This window comes from Bufo bufo, chromosome 3 (genome assembly GCF_905171765.1).
Source record: "Bufo bufo chromosome 3, aBufBuf1.1, whole genome shotgun sequence".
Lineage (NCBI taxonomy): Eukaryota > Metazoa > Chordata > Amphibia > Anura > Bufonidae > Bufo > Bufo bufo.
The window spans coordinates 589,782,278-589,798,709 of NC_053391.1; the positions used below are offsets into that span (position 1 = coordinate 589,782,278).

General features: G+C 48.9%; 1 protein-coding gene across 1 annotated transcript in view; it reads right to left on the minus strand.

The window, feature by feature from the left end:
• The window catches only part of LOC120993929, a 79,564-nt gene that overhangs the window by 46,188 nt on the left and 16,944 nt on the right, over positions 1–16,432 (minus strand). The window contains exons 2-5 of the mRNA XM_040422391.1: positions 10,386–10,515; positions 9,924–10,116; positions 8,320–8,402; positions 438–535 (exon numbers count right to left, since the gene is read on the minus strand). Coding sequence (XP_040278325.1) covers positions 438–535; positions 8,320–8,402; positions 9,924–10,116; positions 10,386–10,515 — 504 coding nt within the window. The remainder of the gene's footprint in view (positions 1–437; positions 536–8,319; positions 8,403–9,923; positions 10,117–10,385; positions 10,516–16,432) is intronic.

The window sequence follows — 16,432 nt, forward strand, 5'->3', positions numbered from 1 at the left end:
GGTTACCATGGCTACCAGGACGCTAAAGTCCTGTTTGCCATGGTAAGGTGTAGTGGGGAGAAGTATACTTACCGTCCGTGCAGCTCCCGGGGCGCTTCAGAGTGACGTCAGGGCGCCCCACGCGCATGGGGCGCTCTGACGTCATTCTGGATCGCCCCGGAAGCCACACGGACGTTAAGTATACTGCTCCCCCGCTCCCCACTACTACTATGGCAACCAGGACTTTAATAGCGTCCTGGCTGCCATAGTAACACTGAACGCATTTTGAAGACAGATCCGTCTTCAAATGCTTTCAGTTCACTTGCGGTGTTACGAATCCGGCGGGCACCTCCGGCAAATGGAGTGCACGACGGATCCGGACAACACAAGTGTGAAAGAGCCCTTAGTCAACGGTCCAGCCACATCATTTTTGTCACTGTTACCCTAAACACACTCACCTTCCTGCACTTTATCAGGTGATAAGGAAAACGAGACGCTCTTATCTGGTGGTTGGAATCATATGGGCATGGTATAAGTCTATCAGGATTCTGTGGGTCTACAAAACATATAAAAAAGTATGGATGATATACTGAATCATAAGACATCATCTACAACAGGGGTGCAGTGATGTTAGTAAGGTCAACACATGTCATTGTACCATTGCAAAGAGACTATGGGTCAAAGCAGGGGATCTGACACCTTAGTGACCAACCATGTGTATTGTTTTTCAAACAGCGGTCACCAACAGCACTAAGGCTAGGCAGCCTCCTTTTGACAGTGACCCGATACGAGAGCTGTACTGCTTATTTCTTTCTATCACCCCGTTTCCCCATGACTCTGTTTTGATGGTTAAAGGGGTTGTCCGAAAAAAAATGACACTGCAAACCTGATGGTCAGGAATATATGCGTTAGAGAAGCGAGGCCTAGCAAAAGAAAAATGCTATTTCAACAAGCAGTTGCAGAGCTCCAGGGGAATGTAACAACATTGTGACGTCCTTCTAATGAATATTTGGGGGTGTCAGCTAGGGCTGAAATTATTACTCGATTTAATCGAGTAATTCGACAAAAAATTCTCAATGCAAATTTTTTGCATCGAGGATCCGTTTGTGCTATGTGACCACTGAGCGGGGGTGAATCGCTTGCTATTACTCACCGATCCGTGGTCACACGCCGGTCCGCACCGCGCTACACTTTCTTCCTGACACATAGTCAGGTCATAGTACACATAAGCGCGCACTATGACCCTACGCTGTGTGACGTCAGTGCCGCGCGCAGAGAAGATGGAGGTGCTGTGGAGCGGCGCCTCTACAGGAAAGGTAAGTACTTTCGCTGGGGATATGGCTAGGAGGGGGAGTTGGTGGCACTGGGGTGAACTGATGCACTTGGGCTGATCGCACAGGGGGAAGGGTGTTGGGGACTGATGGCAGGGGGTCTGATGAGTTTTTATAAAGGAACACAGTCTATTAATTCATGTTTTCTTATTAGATTACTCGATTAATCGTAAAAAATAATCAATAGAATACTCTATTTCTAAAATAATCGTTTACTGCAGCCCTAGTGTCAGCCAAGACTGCCTTTCCCCTATACTGTCTTGGTTTTCTTTGCTGACAGATCCATCTTCTCTGGCTGCAGCTCTTCCCAGTAGTCACCGACCTCACACAGACATTCATTCTTCTGGTTGCTCTCCTGGACATTTACATCTTGCTGCTGACAGGCAGAGTATTTCACCTATTCCAGTCCAGTAACCCATCCCCCACCCTGTTAGATTTCACCTCTTCTGCTTATTGGGTTATAAAAGCGAATGCTGATCCATTCTGCCTCCAGTAACATGCTGGCTTCGAGCCAACAAGCTCTGCCCACTTTTCAGACCTCAGTGCATGTTCCTATGGCCCATATACACTGGCAGCTGGCAAGCAAGTCTCTATGAGGATGCCTTCTGAATGGGCTGGATATGCCAGACTGCTCTCAGCAAAGGATGGATCCAGCAGGTGTGTTCCCAAAGACGAGACATCTAAACCTGCAGACATCAGTAGTGAAGACCCGGGCACAGGGGGGAATGTCTTGTCCCTCCAGCAAGCACAGCCCACAGATCAGACCTCAATGATGTTCCATATACAGAAGCAGGACTACTCCCTTCTGCAGCCATAGGTTTGTGCACGGAACGTCATCAGATCATGCAAAGAAGCTGATGTCACAGGTCACGTGCCACTGAAGAGGTTAATAAATTTAAAATACACGATTTTTCTTTAAATAGAAACCAAGAATAATAAAATAACTTGGACAACCCCTTTAAGAAAGGCTGGACAGGAGCGGTGCAGAGAGCGGGGTAAGTATATTACCTGTGAGGAACCCGAAACATGGGGGAGGGGCCGTTGGAGACATTGGATAACCCCTTAAAGGGCTCCTGCACACGGGCATTGAAGTTTTTGCAGTATGCAAATTGCGTATGTGCAAAACACAGATACCAGCCATGTGTGTTCTGGAACATCCGGCCCTGTATAGAACAGTCCTATCCTTGTCCATAAAACGGACAAGAATAGGACATGATCTAAATCCATTTTAGTTTTTTACGGGGCCACAGAATTGACATATGGATGCCGCCAGCACACGGAGTGCTGTCCGCATCTCTTGTGGCACCATTGAAATGAATGGGTCCGCACCTGATCCACAGAAAATGCAGATCAGATACGGACCAAAACCACGATTGTGTGCATGAGCTCTAAGACGAGGCATCATTGTTGACAATAAGGGCTCTTTCACACGAGCGGATCCCGTGTGTGGAATACGCTGCATGAAAGAGAGCCAAGCCCCGTTCCGGACAGCAGAGACATGGAGCATTAACATAATTGATGCCTCTCTGTAACCTTTTTACTACAAAAATCACAGTGACAACTTTATCTCACTTCAGAGAAGAAGACCGGCACTTCGCAGATGTAGATCACAATGTAGATTTATTTAGTCACATATTCAAGTGGCATAGTGACGCGTTTCAGCACAAGTGTGCTTTCATCAGACTGCAATGAAACATCTTACACTCCAGCTATTTATACATAAATGAAACACTAAGGAACTGACATCAGAGGAACTCCGTCTCCCTCATTAAATAAAAATTTGCTTATCAAATATATCGCAATGAAAAATTCGCAATAGAAAATTTTCCAAAAAAAATTTCGCAAAAACACATTCACTCTGTACTGGCGAAGATTTTCAGTCAAATATAGTCCATTTTTGCAGTGATTAATCACGCTGAAGAAAGAAAGAAATGTATTTATCGGATTGCATAAGGCCGAATGCCTTATAGGAAGCAGGACACATTGTACTCACGATTGAGGCCCCTGGGCTCCATTGTCTGCAGATGATGGATCCAGTAAGCCTCTCTTTTCAATAACAATTTATTTCTATCACCCCCTCGACGGGGTAATGATACACCTTCAATGATCTGATACCTCAACTGCGAAATATTATGTTTTTTATCATGAAAATGAAGGGGTATTGGAAGTAATCAATTCTGTTTGCGGATAGTAGATTTGTGTTTACTTAGTCTGTCCTTCATTCTCATCGAGGTTTCCCCCACATATAATAATCCACATGGACATTTAAGAATGTAAACCACAAATCTACTATCACAGGTGAACGTGCCCCTTATTGGAATATTTTCACCTGAGTGAGGGTGGGAAAAACATGAACCCTTTATAACGCTGGAACAATTGACACAATTTAAACAAGGAAAAGTGCCCCGTCTAGGTGTCGATAAAAAACTCTGTCCTCTTTCTATTTTATTACTTCCCATGTCTGCCCGGACTATTTTATCCCTAATATTTTCTGCCCGTTTATAGCATATCATGGGTGGCCTCTGGAACTCTCCTATCTGTGGATAGGACTAGGATTATATGTGCCAATGTTGATTAACAATAGTCCTCAGGCGCTGGGACCAGGGATGGTATTTAATAAATAAGGGGATCCTTGTTTCTTTCTTAGGCTACTTTCACACTAGCGTTCGGAGCGGATCCGTCTGATGTTTCATCAGACGGATCCGCTCCGATAATGCAGACGTTCGCATCCGTTCAGAACGGATCCGTCTGCATTAAAACTTAGAAAATTTTCTAAGTGTGAAAGTAGCCTGAGCGGATCCGTTCAGACTTTACATTGAAAGTCAATGGGGAACGGATCCGCTTGAAGATTGAGCCACATTGTGTCATCTTCAAGCGGATCCGTCCCCATTGACTTACATTGTAAGTGTGGACGGATCCGCTCGCCTCCGCACGGCCAGGCGGACACCCGAACGCTGCAAGCAGCGTTCAGCTGTCCGCCTGGCCGTGCGGAGGCGAGCGGAGCGGAGGCTGAACGCCGCCAGACTGATGCAGTCTGAGCGGATCCGAGTCCATTCAGACTGCATCAGGGCTGGACGGAAGCGTTCTGCTCCGCTCGTGAGCCCCTTCAAACGGAGCTCACGAGCGGACAGCAGAACGCTAGTGTGAAAGTAGCCTTAGTTCTATCCGGTGGTGTAGTCTCAGCTTTATTACGCTGTATTTTCAATAAATCAGGGGGGTAGCCTCGCTCTCTAAATTTATTAGTCATATCGTCTAATCTTGTTTGACACATATCCCTATCACTAACGATCCGTCTAACCCTCTGGTATTGTGAATATGGGATAGATTCCTTGATGGTTGCTGGGTGACTACTTGAAAAGGACAGCAAACTATTCCTATCAGTTGATTTCACAAATAAATCCGTCTGTATCTTACCTTCTTTGTCCCTAGTCACCCAGGTATCCAAAAAGGAAATTTTATCAGAGCTATGGTGTACAGTGAATTTCAGTTCATCCCAGATGGAATTTAAATACGTGGTAAATTCCATAAGGGATCGGACGTCGCCTCGCCATACGCAAAAAATATCGTAGATGAATCGACGCCAGAATATACAATGTTGATGATATAGAGGGCTAGAGTAAACGAATTGACACTCAAAAGAAGCCATATATGTATGTGCGTATGGTGGCGCGACGTTCGATCCCATCGCGGTCCCACGGCACTGCTGGTAAAAAGAATCTTGAAACAAAAAATAATTTTGCTCAAGAACTATTTTCAAAAGTTCTAGAAAAAATTCCTTTTCTGCCTTTTTGCATGTACTTGTGCCTAAGAGACCCACAACTGCATTGATTCCTTTTTCATGAATAATAGATGTAGATGTATAAAGACTGCACACGTCTGAGGGCTCTTTCACACCTGCGTTCTTTTCTTCCGGCATAGAGTTCCGTCGTCGGGGCTCTATGCCGGAAGAATCCTGATCAGTTTTATCCTAATGCATTCTGAATGGAGAGAAATCCATTCAGGATGCATCAGGATGTCTTCAGTTCCGGACCGGAACGTTTTTTGACCGGAGAAAATACTGCAGCATGTTGCGCTTTTTGCTCCGGTCAAAAATCCTGAACACTTGCCGCAAGGCCGGATACGGAATTAATGCCCATTGAAAGGCATTGATCCGGATCCGGTCTTAAGCTAAACGTCGTTTCGGCGCATTGCCGGACCCGACGTTTAGCTTTTTCTGAATGGTTACCATGGCTGCCAAGACGCTAAAGTCCTGACAGCCATGGTAAAGTGTAGTGGGGAGCAGTATACTTACCGTCCGTGCGGCTCCCCGGGCGCTCCAGAGTGACGTCAGGGCGCCCCACGCGCATGGATGACGTGATCACATGGACACGTCATCCATGCGCATGGGGCGCTCTGACGTATTCTGGAGCGCCCGGGGAGCTGCACGGACTGTAAGTATACTGCTCCCCCGCTCCCCACTACTACTATGACAGCCAGGACTTTAATAGCGTCCTGGGTGCCATAGTAACACTGAACGCATTTTGAAGACGGATCCGTCTTCAAATGCTTTCAGTTCACTTGCGTTTTTCCGGATCCAGCGTGTAATTCCGGCAAATGGAGTACACGCCGAATCCGGACAACGCAAGTGTGAAAGAGCCCTAAAGTGACGAATATGCAGCCTTCATCCACCTGGAGAGAGCTGATTTCAGATAGAAAGTGGCCAGTATCTCGAATATACGATGGTGCTAGTTTAGTTAGAGGGGTTAATACCCTCTCCAAAGAGAGGCTTACTGGATCCATCGTCTGCAGACAATGGAGCCCAGGGGCCTCAATCGTGAGTACAATGTGTCCTGCTTCCTATAAGGCATTCGGCCTTATGCAATCCGATAAATACATTTCTTTCTTTCTTCAGCGTGATTAATCACTGCAAAAATGGACTATATTTGACTGAAAATCTTCGCCAGTACAGAGTGGATGTATTTTTGCGAATTTATTTTCTATTGCGAATTTTTCATTGCGAATTTCTCATTGCGATATATTTGATATGCAAATTTTTATTTAATAAGGGAGACGGAGTTCCTCTGATGTCAGTTCCTTAGTGTTTCATTTGTGTATAAATAGCTGTAGTGTAAGATGTTTCATTGCAGTCTGATGAAAGCACACTTGTGCTGAAACACGTCACTATGCCACTTGAATATGTGACTAAATAAATCTTCATTGTGATCTACATCTGCGAAGTGCCGGTCTTCTGTGAAACGTTTGTTTGGACGCCATTCCACGGACACGTGCATCACGAATTCAAAGAAGGTAGTGCCGCCCTGCTTTTTACTAGAAACTTTATCTCACTGATTTTGTAGTAAAAAGATCAGAGAGGCACGGAGCATTATCAATCATGTTAATGCTCCGTGTCTCTGCTGTCCGGAATGGGGCTTGGCTCTCTTTCACGCAGCGGATTCCACACACGGGATCCGCTCGTGTGAAAGAGCCCCAAGTCTACAGGGCAGGGTCCAAGAGAATGAGCAAGGTCATTGAAGTTGTTGTGTCTACATGGCAGAGCCTTACAAACCTTGCCATGCTTTGCAGATGTAGACGTGATGTCATCAGGATAGAGAACTAACAGTAGAAAAGTTTTGTGACTGCAATGGAGTGCAGGAAAACGGGGCATTGTAGATAACGAGATTTTTGTGAACTCACCTGTAAAATCTCTCTCGCGTAGTTCATTGGGGGACACAGGACCGTGGGTATAGCTGCTTGCTGCCACTAGGAGGCAACACTAGGCTGAAAAGTGATAACTCCTCCCCTGCAGGCTTTACCCCCTCCAGCCTGGAGAGAGCATATCAGTTTGTGCCCAAGCAATAGGAGTAGGAGGGGAAAAAAAAACAAAAAAAAAAAACATACAGTAAACCAGTAACTGACAAACGTCAGTCGGATTGAACCAGAACAGAGGACCATACTGGCCCACCAACCGCCATTATTTGCGGCAAACAGAACACTGGGTGGGAGCTGTGTCCCCCAATGAACTACGCGAGAAAGATTTTACAGGTGAGTTCACAAAAATCTCGTTTTCTCGCTCGTATCATTGGGGGACACAGGACCGTGGGACGTCCTAAAGCAGTCCACAGGGAGGGAAACAAATCACACGCCCATGGAGAAAAAACGCACTCGAGGATGCGGAATCCGCTGCCACCTGCAAATCTTGCTGCCTGGAGCAGCAACAGTCAATGTCTAGGAAAGCCCCCAGAAAACTCAGTGAACTTGCCGGAAGACCAAGACGCTGCCTTCTAGAAGCAATGCCTGGAGTAGATGAACCCGAGAAGTGCCGACCGCTGGTCGGGCTGACAAGGACCTCCAAGAGAACCAGGTAAAAAAGTCTGTACAGCGGAACGCGCTAGATATGGACCAGCAAATCTCAGAGGCCAAAATAGATGGCTGATGGAGAGCCCGCCCTTAAAAACACGAGGGAGAAAGAAGAGAAAACCATGTCTGAGATGACCTGGAAAGCGGCGACCTTCTGCAAGAAATAAGATACTGGGCGGAGCACTGCCTGATGCAAATGACAAATGGACGTACAAGAAGGCGCTATCAACTCGGAAAGCTGTCGGATGGAAGATCCTGCCACCCGGAATGCCGGCTTTCTAGAAATAAAAAGAAGAAGTCCCAGAGGGATGGCTTGTTTGTCCCTGAAACGCCTCCAGCGATCTACAGATCGTTGGGACGAAGCCGGTTGTTGGCCACAACTGTGGAAGCGGAACCAAAATCCAGGTTCGCAGGATCCTCCTCTGGGTAAAAGAACACCCCTTAGGAAGTGGTAAATTGGTAGACTAATGCCCCTAGAGCCATCGGGCTTGTGGTGAGGCTTCTAGCAAGAGAGCTGCTTGAGAAACTACTGAGAAAAAAAAATCCTGAGCCAGGCATGACCAACTGCAGGCCAAAGAACCAATACCTCGGATAAAGGTAGAAGCAAAAAAAACAAAAACAAAAACAAAAAAACGATGTGAGCATTACCCGTGATGGAATGCCAGTACTGTACCCAGTGGAACAGCAAATCCATCAACTACGGAAAGGGGGGACGCGAATGGCTGGTACTGACCAGTGCTAGTGCAGTCAGTCCACCTGTGGAAGGAGGGAATACAAAAGGTAAGTACTGTATCCAGTAGTAGTGCAAATGCCGCCTAAGGAAGGGGGTAATGCATACAATCAGAACTGCAGGTAGTATGGATGCAATCATAGAAAATTAAACTGGATTCATATCAGAGTCCGCAGAACTGATCCTCTGTTCCCTCAGAACCAACCCCTGCCAGAAGGGAGGGTTCTGAATATCACCCTAATGAGGAAGGGTGGAGGTGCGGGGGAGACCGAGGAGGAAAGTGTCCTGCTCTGGCCTGCTCGTGCGCAGCTCTACCTCAGCATCTAGTCATGGCAGTCGCAGGCTGTGTCGTGGTGATATAACAAATCAAACCACCCAGGAGGTGGAATCGGCATCTCTACATGACCGCTCACTGGATTGTGTGAGCGGTACTTAATCAACCCACGAGCCAGTAGGGTGGATTGGGAACTTCCAGAGGTCCTCCATTGGATTGCGCAGGTGGATTATCAACCAAACGGCCCCGTAGGGCGGATTGGGAATCCTTCAGATGTGCTCCCCTGGATTCGTGCAGGTGGAGTATAATCAACAAAACGGCCTCAGCGGGCGGATTGGGAATCCTTCAGATGTGCTCCCCTGGATTTGTGCAGGTGGAGAATTATCAACCAAAAGGCCCCGTAGGGCGGATTGGGAATCCTTCAGATGTGTGCCCCTGTATTTGTGCAGGTGGAGTATTATCAACCAAACGGCCCCGTAGGGCGGATTTGGAATCCTTCAGATGTGCTCCCCTGGATTTGTGCAGGTGGACCGTAGGGCGGATTGGGGAGTTACAGAGGTCCGCCACTGGATTGCACAGGTGGTGGCATATAAACCAGACGACCCAGAAGGGTGGTCTGGGAATTCTTCATGTGTCCTTTATCAACCAAACGGCCCCGGAGGGCGGATTGGGAAACTGTGAGCAATCCTCCACTGTTCGGATAGGACATGGGCCCAGTCCCGTACCCCACCATCAGGGTGGACCTGCGGTGATGTGGACAGAGGGGGCAGGACTGCCTGTGATGCCCCCGCTAAATGAATAAGAGGCAGGAAGGGGTTAAATTTCATAAACTTAAGGTATTTGGCCTGCAGAAAGGGGACACTGGATAATCCAGTGCCGGCTGCAAAAATGCGACTTGCCATGAAGGGTTAACCAAGCTCAGAGGACCGGAGGCGGAGCTCAGCGGGCACCTGGGGGAGGGGGGACAGCTAGTCGTGGAGAATTTGTGCCTAAAGGACGAACCCACCCCCTCCATAACCGGAATGAAAGTTGCGGCCTAGTAGGCCGCAAAGCCGGGACATAAAGTTCGGCGCACGGCCAACCGGGCGTTACTGCCGGCCGGCTACCATAGAGGGACTTGGATCGGTGGGCGGATGTGTCCACTCGCAAAAAAACTAATTTTCGGCGCCCGAACGAATAGCCGGACGGGAAGCGGATACTTACCCAATGCGGACTACTCTCCCCATCTTCATCCTCTTTTCTTCACCCTTTCTCAGAGTACCAGCAGGGTCACCTCTTCAGCCGCTGGCACCCGAAGTGGCGGGAGACTGGAATGGCGGAGGGTCTCGCCGGATTCAGGTGACCCCTTCCCTGGCGGGAAGCAGGGGAGCTGGGCTGCCCTGGTCCACTTTTGTGGCGGTGAGGGATTCCGAAACCGGCCTTGCTCCCGGGGTAGACAGAGTGGCTAGGCGACTGTTTCCCCAAACCTAAAAAGGAAAAAGATAAAATAATAAAAGTAAGCCGCCCTGCAAAAGCAGGGAGGTCTGCCACCTACGACACTAAGCTAAAGTATAGCATGCAGGGGAGGAGTTATCCCTTTTCAGCCTAGTGTCGCCTCCTAGTGGCAGCAAGCAGCTATACCCACGGTCCTGTGTCCCCCAATGATACGAGCAAGAAAAACAATCGATAGTAGTAAGTGATAATGTGTAGTTCCCTGTCTATTGAAGAACTGGAATACCCCTCTAACCAAACTTACCAAATACTTGTATGTCTCGCTCCAACCTCTTTTGTTCCTCCTCTGCTTCCTTTTTAAGAGACAATGCTATCCATTTTGTCTTCTTTTTGGTTGGCTGATTACTTGCTGGCTTTTCAGGTGCATTTTTTCTCTAAAACAAAATGAGTCAGTGAAACCAGGTATAATACCAACAGAAGCAGGAGTCACAGTAAACATGATCCTCATACATAATGTACAGTATTCCTAAATGCAATTTTTCAGACAATAGTCACAATCCTTCACAGAACTAATAAACTGTATGTGGATCCCAAAAACAGGCTGTCCATAACTTGGCCTTAACCCCTTCCAGCAAAACCAAGTTGGAACCCAATGCCGAATCTCCATTTTTTCAAATCTGAAATGTGTCACTTTATGTGACTCTGCAATGCTTTTACTTATCCAAGCGATTCTGATACGGTTTTCTCGTGACACATTGTATTTCATGTTAGTGGTGAATTTGAGTCAATAGGTTTTATCTTTATGTATAAAAATATCCGAAATTAAAGGAAAGATTTTGGGGGGAAAAATTGCAATTTTCAAAATTTGAACGTCTCTGCTTTTGAGAGTTATAGTGATACCTTATGAAATTATTAATTAACATTTACCATGTGTCTACATGTTAACATCATTTTGTAAAATGTAATTTTAGTTTTTTTAGGATGTAGGAAGGCTTAGAATTTCGGGAAGCAATTTTTTAAAACTTTCAAGACTGACATTAAGGACCAATTCGGTTTTGAAGCCACTTTAAGGAGCTTACATAAAAGAAACCACCCATAAATTACCCAGTTTTAGAAACTACACCCCTCACACCTCAAAACTGATTCTACAACCTTTGTTAACCTTTTAGGTGTTCCATAAGAATTAAGGGAAAATTACAAAAATTTGTGCGCACACAGCAAGGGTAAACACCATAAAAAATACCTCAATATTGATTACCCCGATTCTGCAGTTTACACAAAAAGGAGATTTTTTTTTGTGAAACTCACCGGTAAAATCTTTTTCTCGTCTTTTCCATTGTGGGACACAGACCATGGGTATAGCTTAGAGGTATTAGTAGGAGGGACACTATGCAAATACAAAAGAGCTCCTCCTCCTCGGGCTATACCCCCCCGACTCCACCAGGAGGAACTCAGGCGTTGCAAAAGCAGTAGGAGAAGGAGACAAGAAAAAATAATGGAAGCCATCAGACCAAGCCCATAAGGTCCAACCACAAACAAACTGAACTGAAAAACCCCTCCTGCAACAGGCAGAATGGGTGGGAGCTGTGTCTCCCAATGGAAAAGACGAGAAAAAGATTTTACAGGCGAGTTTCACAAAAAATCTCCTTTTCTCGTACTTTATTCCATTGGGGGACACAGACCATGGGAAGTCTTAAAGCAGTCCATGGGGTGGGAAAAATTATCAGCACCGCCAGGAGGAACGTCCAACGGTCAAACAAGAACCACAGCCTGCAAAACCCTGCGGCCAAAGATAGCATCAGCCGAAGCCAGGGAATGCAACTGACAGAACTTTGTAAAAGGTATGTAAGGACGACCAGGTGGCCGCCTTACACAGCTGAGATGCAGAGGCACGCTTGCGCCTTGCCCAGGAAGCCCCCACTGCCCAAGTGGAGTGAGCGGTAACCCGAGCCGGGGAAACGCCACCACGAGCGCGATAAGCCGCGGAATAGCCGAACGGATCATCGCGCCACAGAGACCTTGGAGGCCGCCAGACCCCTACGAGGTCCCTCTGAATCACAAAGAGGGAGTCTGAACAGCGGACGAAGACTGATGCCGTTAGATACACCTTCAGGGCTCGGACGACATCCAAGGGAAGAGAGAGCGTTCCTTGGGATTCGCCGGAGAAGGACAAAAGGAGGACAGCACAAGATCCTCGTTAAGGTGGAAGGGAGAAAACACCTTGGTCAAAAAAGGAGGAAACCGGACGGAGCATCACCTTATCCTGGAGAAAAAAAAACTGAAAAGGCTTCTAGCAGGAGAGGAGTGAAAGAGAGAAAAGTCAGGAAGACCTCCCTTAGAGGCCCGAGGGGGCCGTCTGGAGGGCGCAAAGGACCCATTTGAGATCCCAAGGCGGCAAAGGGGGAACGTACTGAGGGACCGAATGCGCCACCCCCTGAAGAAAAGTCCTCACAGGACCCAGAAGAGCAAGGGACTTCTGAAAAAAAGACAGCCTTCTTGAGTCCGGACTGAAGAAACGAGAGCACCACAGGGATGGAAAAACGAATGGGAGGGAAACCCGAGTTCTCACACAAGACAGGAAAGCCATCCAGGTAAGATAGTAAAGCCAGGAAGAAACCGGCTTTCTCACTCTGATCCCTCGCCTGGATCCACCTTGTTTCGACTTAGAAAGTCCACAGTCCAGACGCCTATTCCTGGAAGGAATTCCGCTGACAACACCGGAACGTGTGACTCTGCCCACAGCAGAATTTTCCCCACGTCCCGCATCACTGTCCGGCTGCGGTCCCACCATGATGGCTGAAGTAAGTCACTCTCAGTTCAAGGATGTTGATCGGGAGACGAAATTCCGCCACCGACCAAACCCCAAGGACCGAGTGGGACCGGAGAACGCCGCCCCAGTCCAGAGGCTGACATCAGTGGTCCAGGAAAAGAAACGGGAGTAACGATCTTCCCGCCGTCAGGTTCATAGGGAACAACCACAAAAAAAAGAGCTTCCTGAACCCGCAGACAAAAACAGAATGCGCCACCTGCAGATTTAAGCGTACAGACCAGGAGAGATCTCGTCCCGAGGGAAAGATCTCCTGTCGCGGCGACAGTGTGAAAAAACTGGATCCAGAAGGCCTAGGAGAGCTTCAGGGACGGGAGGAGAAGGATCGTGGAAGTCTATCAACCATCCGAGCTGCTCCCGAGTTTGAACAGTGATCCGGACGCGGTTCCAGGTAAGGCCGCCAAGAAATGTCCTTGGTGCGAATAAGAGCCATGAAAGGCGTTGTGAGATTCTGCGATCGGGCCATGTGGACAGGCGTCCTGGATGTCTACGGACGCAAGGAATTCCCCTGAAGAAGAGAAACAATAACGGAGCGGAGGGATACCAATCGAAACCTCCGTATCAGCAGGAAAATGTTGAGCAGTGATCCGGACGCGGTTCCAGGTAAGGCCGCCAAGAAATGTCCTTGGTGCGAATAAGAGCCATGAAATAGTTGTGAGATTCTGCGATCGGGCCATGTGGACAGGCGTCCTGGATGTCTACGGACGCAAGGAATTCCCCTGAAGAAGAGAAACAATAACGGAGCGGAGGGATACCAATCGAAACCTCCGTATCAGCAGGAAAATGTTGAGCAGCTTCGGATCCAGGATCGGACGCACCGACCCCTCCTTATGTGGAACGATGAACAGGTCTGAATAGAAACCTGTGCCCTGTTCCTCTGGAGTAACTAGGGTAATGACCCCCCTGGTCCAGAAGGGAAGATACTGCCCTCTAGAGCAGTGTTTCCCAACCAGCGTGCCTCCAGCTGTTGCAAAACTACACCTCCCAGCAAGCCCGCACAGCCAAATGCAGTCCGGGCATGCTGGGAGTTGTAGTTTTGCAACAGCTGGAGGCACGCTGGTTGGGAAACACTGCTCTAGAGATCAGAGGCGCGGAACGGATCCCCCGAAACACTGGATGTAAACTCTTATCTTGTAACTCGACGTTACAATTCTTAGAGCCCAGGCGTCCTAAACATGAGCCCTCCAAACCTGTTGATACGAGAACAAACGGCCCCCCACCACGAGGGGTGGGGGCGACCCAACCTGTGTAAGACTGCTTGGAAGTAGCAGGGAGTCCGACTGCGCCATTGGGCACCATGACGGCTGGGGCTTGAAGGGGGGGGGGGGTTCCTGCGGGAGTCCTGTAGCCCCCCCAGCGGCGGGGCAGCGAAAGGACTGGTACTGGAAACCGGAAGACCTGGTCCGAAAGGGACGCAGGTGTGGAATGTGAGAGTTCTTGCCCCCTGTAGCGGTAGAGAAGAACTCGTCCAGCTGAGCCCTAAAAAACCTGGAACCCTCAAGGGGGAGGTTAGTAAGGGGACACTTGGAGAAGCGTCGGCGTCCCACACTATCAACCAGACCTCTGTGTGCTGAATGACCGAGAGGGCTGCAATGCGGGAACCAATATCCATGGAAGCCTCGCAAGGAATTTGGAAGACTGAGACACCTGGATGACTAATTCCGGTGTGTCAGTAGACGCATCATGTTCCGCCAGGTTCAGATGGTGGCGCTGCAACCACACCTTGAGAGAACACTGGCCCAACAAGCCTGCCAGTGATAAAATGGCTCTGGAGAGAGAATCTAGGCGCCTGTCCAGAACGTCCTGCAGAGAGGAGCCGTCAAGGACAGGGAAGACCGTGATCCTGGATAGCCTGGACACTGGGGGATCCACCCTAGGGGAGAAGACCACCCCTCCACACCGATCAGTCGTGAAAGCATCATCCTGTCCTAGGTTCTGGGTATGACCGCGGAAATTCCTCATGGATAGGAAAACGCGGCAACTTACGGCTTCTTGGACAGAAAAAAGGGGGGAACTCCTGCCTAGAGGAGAATCCCCTTGGAGCTAACAGGTGTCACGGACAGCCGCTACTAAGTCCGCCACACGTGGAGAGCTTAGGTGGAGGGACCCGCTCCATGAGCCGGACAATCCCCCTCCAGACCTGCGCTCCCTAGGGGGGGGGGGGGAAAGAGTCGTCTGAACTCACCTCTAGACGAGGGGGGGAAAACGGAGTCATCTATGGATGGATGCTACCGCTCACGCTGCCTCTTTTTTAGTCAGGCAACCTCAGCGGGAACCACTGCGAGGAGACGGAGTGGTAGGGGCCACTGGATTGGCAACTGTCATACGGTCCAAAAAGGACATGGCTGCCTTGTCGACTCAGGCCAATCAGCGGCCGCGCTTGACATGGCAGATGCCCAAGCGGGTACCGCAGGCTCCGCTGGGACAGAAATAAACTTTTTTTTTTTTTTTAAAAGGCTGAAAGTGGTTTGAACTCAGAAAGCCTGGACTGGTGCAACAGCATTATCACTGAGCTACCAGCTTGCCTTAGGAGCTGGGTTGGGCAAGAAGGAGATCCTGTCCAGGGGCAGGGCAGGAGGCACAAACACCAGTGGTCTAAAAAGGGTAGAAAAAAAACTCTCCATATAGGACCCCATTGGGGCCTGAGAAGGTGACTTGGCGTAGGCATTATAACTATGCAAAGATCTACAGTTGCAGTTAGAGAAAGAAAACCTTAAAAGTGTCTTCTGGGAATCGAACTAGCGATCGTTTACATCAGAAGCAAGGCATTTACCACACACACACACAGCTATGACAGCTGTTCAGAGAGAAGCAGGGGAGTAGTCAGGAAGCGTGGGAACCTTTTTTGCCCCCGTCCGCGTCATAGAAGCGCGAAAAAAATCGCGCGCTCCACTCCCTGTGCTACATGAAAAAATGCTACATGAAAAAATGTCCCCCTGTGCCGAACACGGCGTAGCGGGGGTTAAAGAAGGTACGCATGCAGTTGCAGCACAAGATCCTCGTTCTGTCCGAGGCCTCCGATGGAGCGAGCGGTCCCATCTGACCCGCCGCTGGTGTGTGCTGCTGCAAGTTATAGAAGCGGCGTCATGCTGGCGCCGCCAGAGAAAAGTCATGCTGCATAAAAACCTTAGAAGGAGCCGTAGCTTAGAGGTATAGTAGGAGAGTCCCAGCAGGGAGATTAGCCAGTATAGTGCCTCCATACCCTAGAACCCCCGGACAGAGATAACACCCTCTAGTTCACCCAGTCGGCCCAAAGACATAAGACAGGGGGGGAGGGAGCAGAGAGCATTGCAGTATACTTATCAGCTCCTGAAGTCTTCTCCCTCTGTTCCGTACCAGCAGGGCTCACCTCTTCAGACATCTGACTCACCCGAGTTCAGTGCTCTGGATGGAGGGCAGCAGCAGGTGACCCAGAGGCTGGTGGGATGCCGGAGCTAACAGGTCGAGCCCGGATCCACTTGACTTCTTGGGGGGAAAATGGAGGCAGCCAGGCAACGTCCCAAAGACGGCGGCGGGCACTCCAC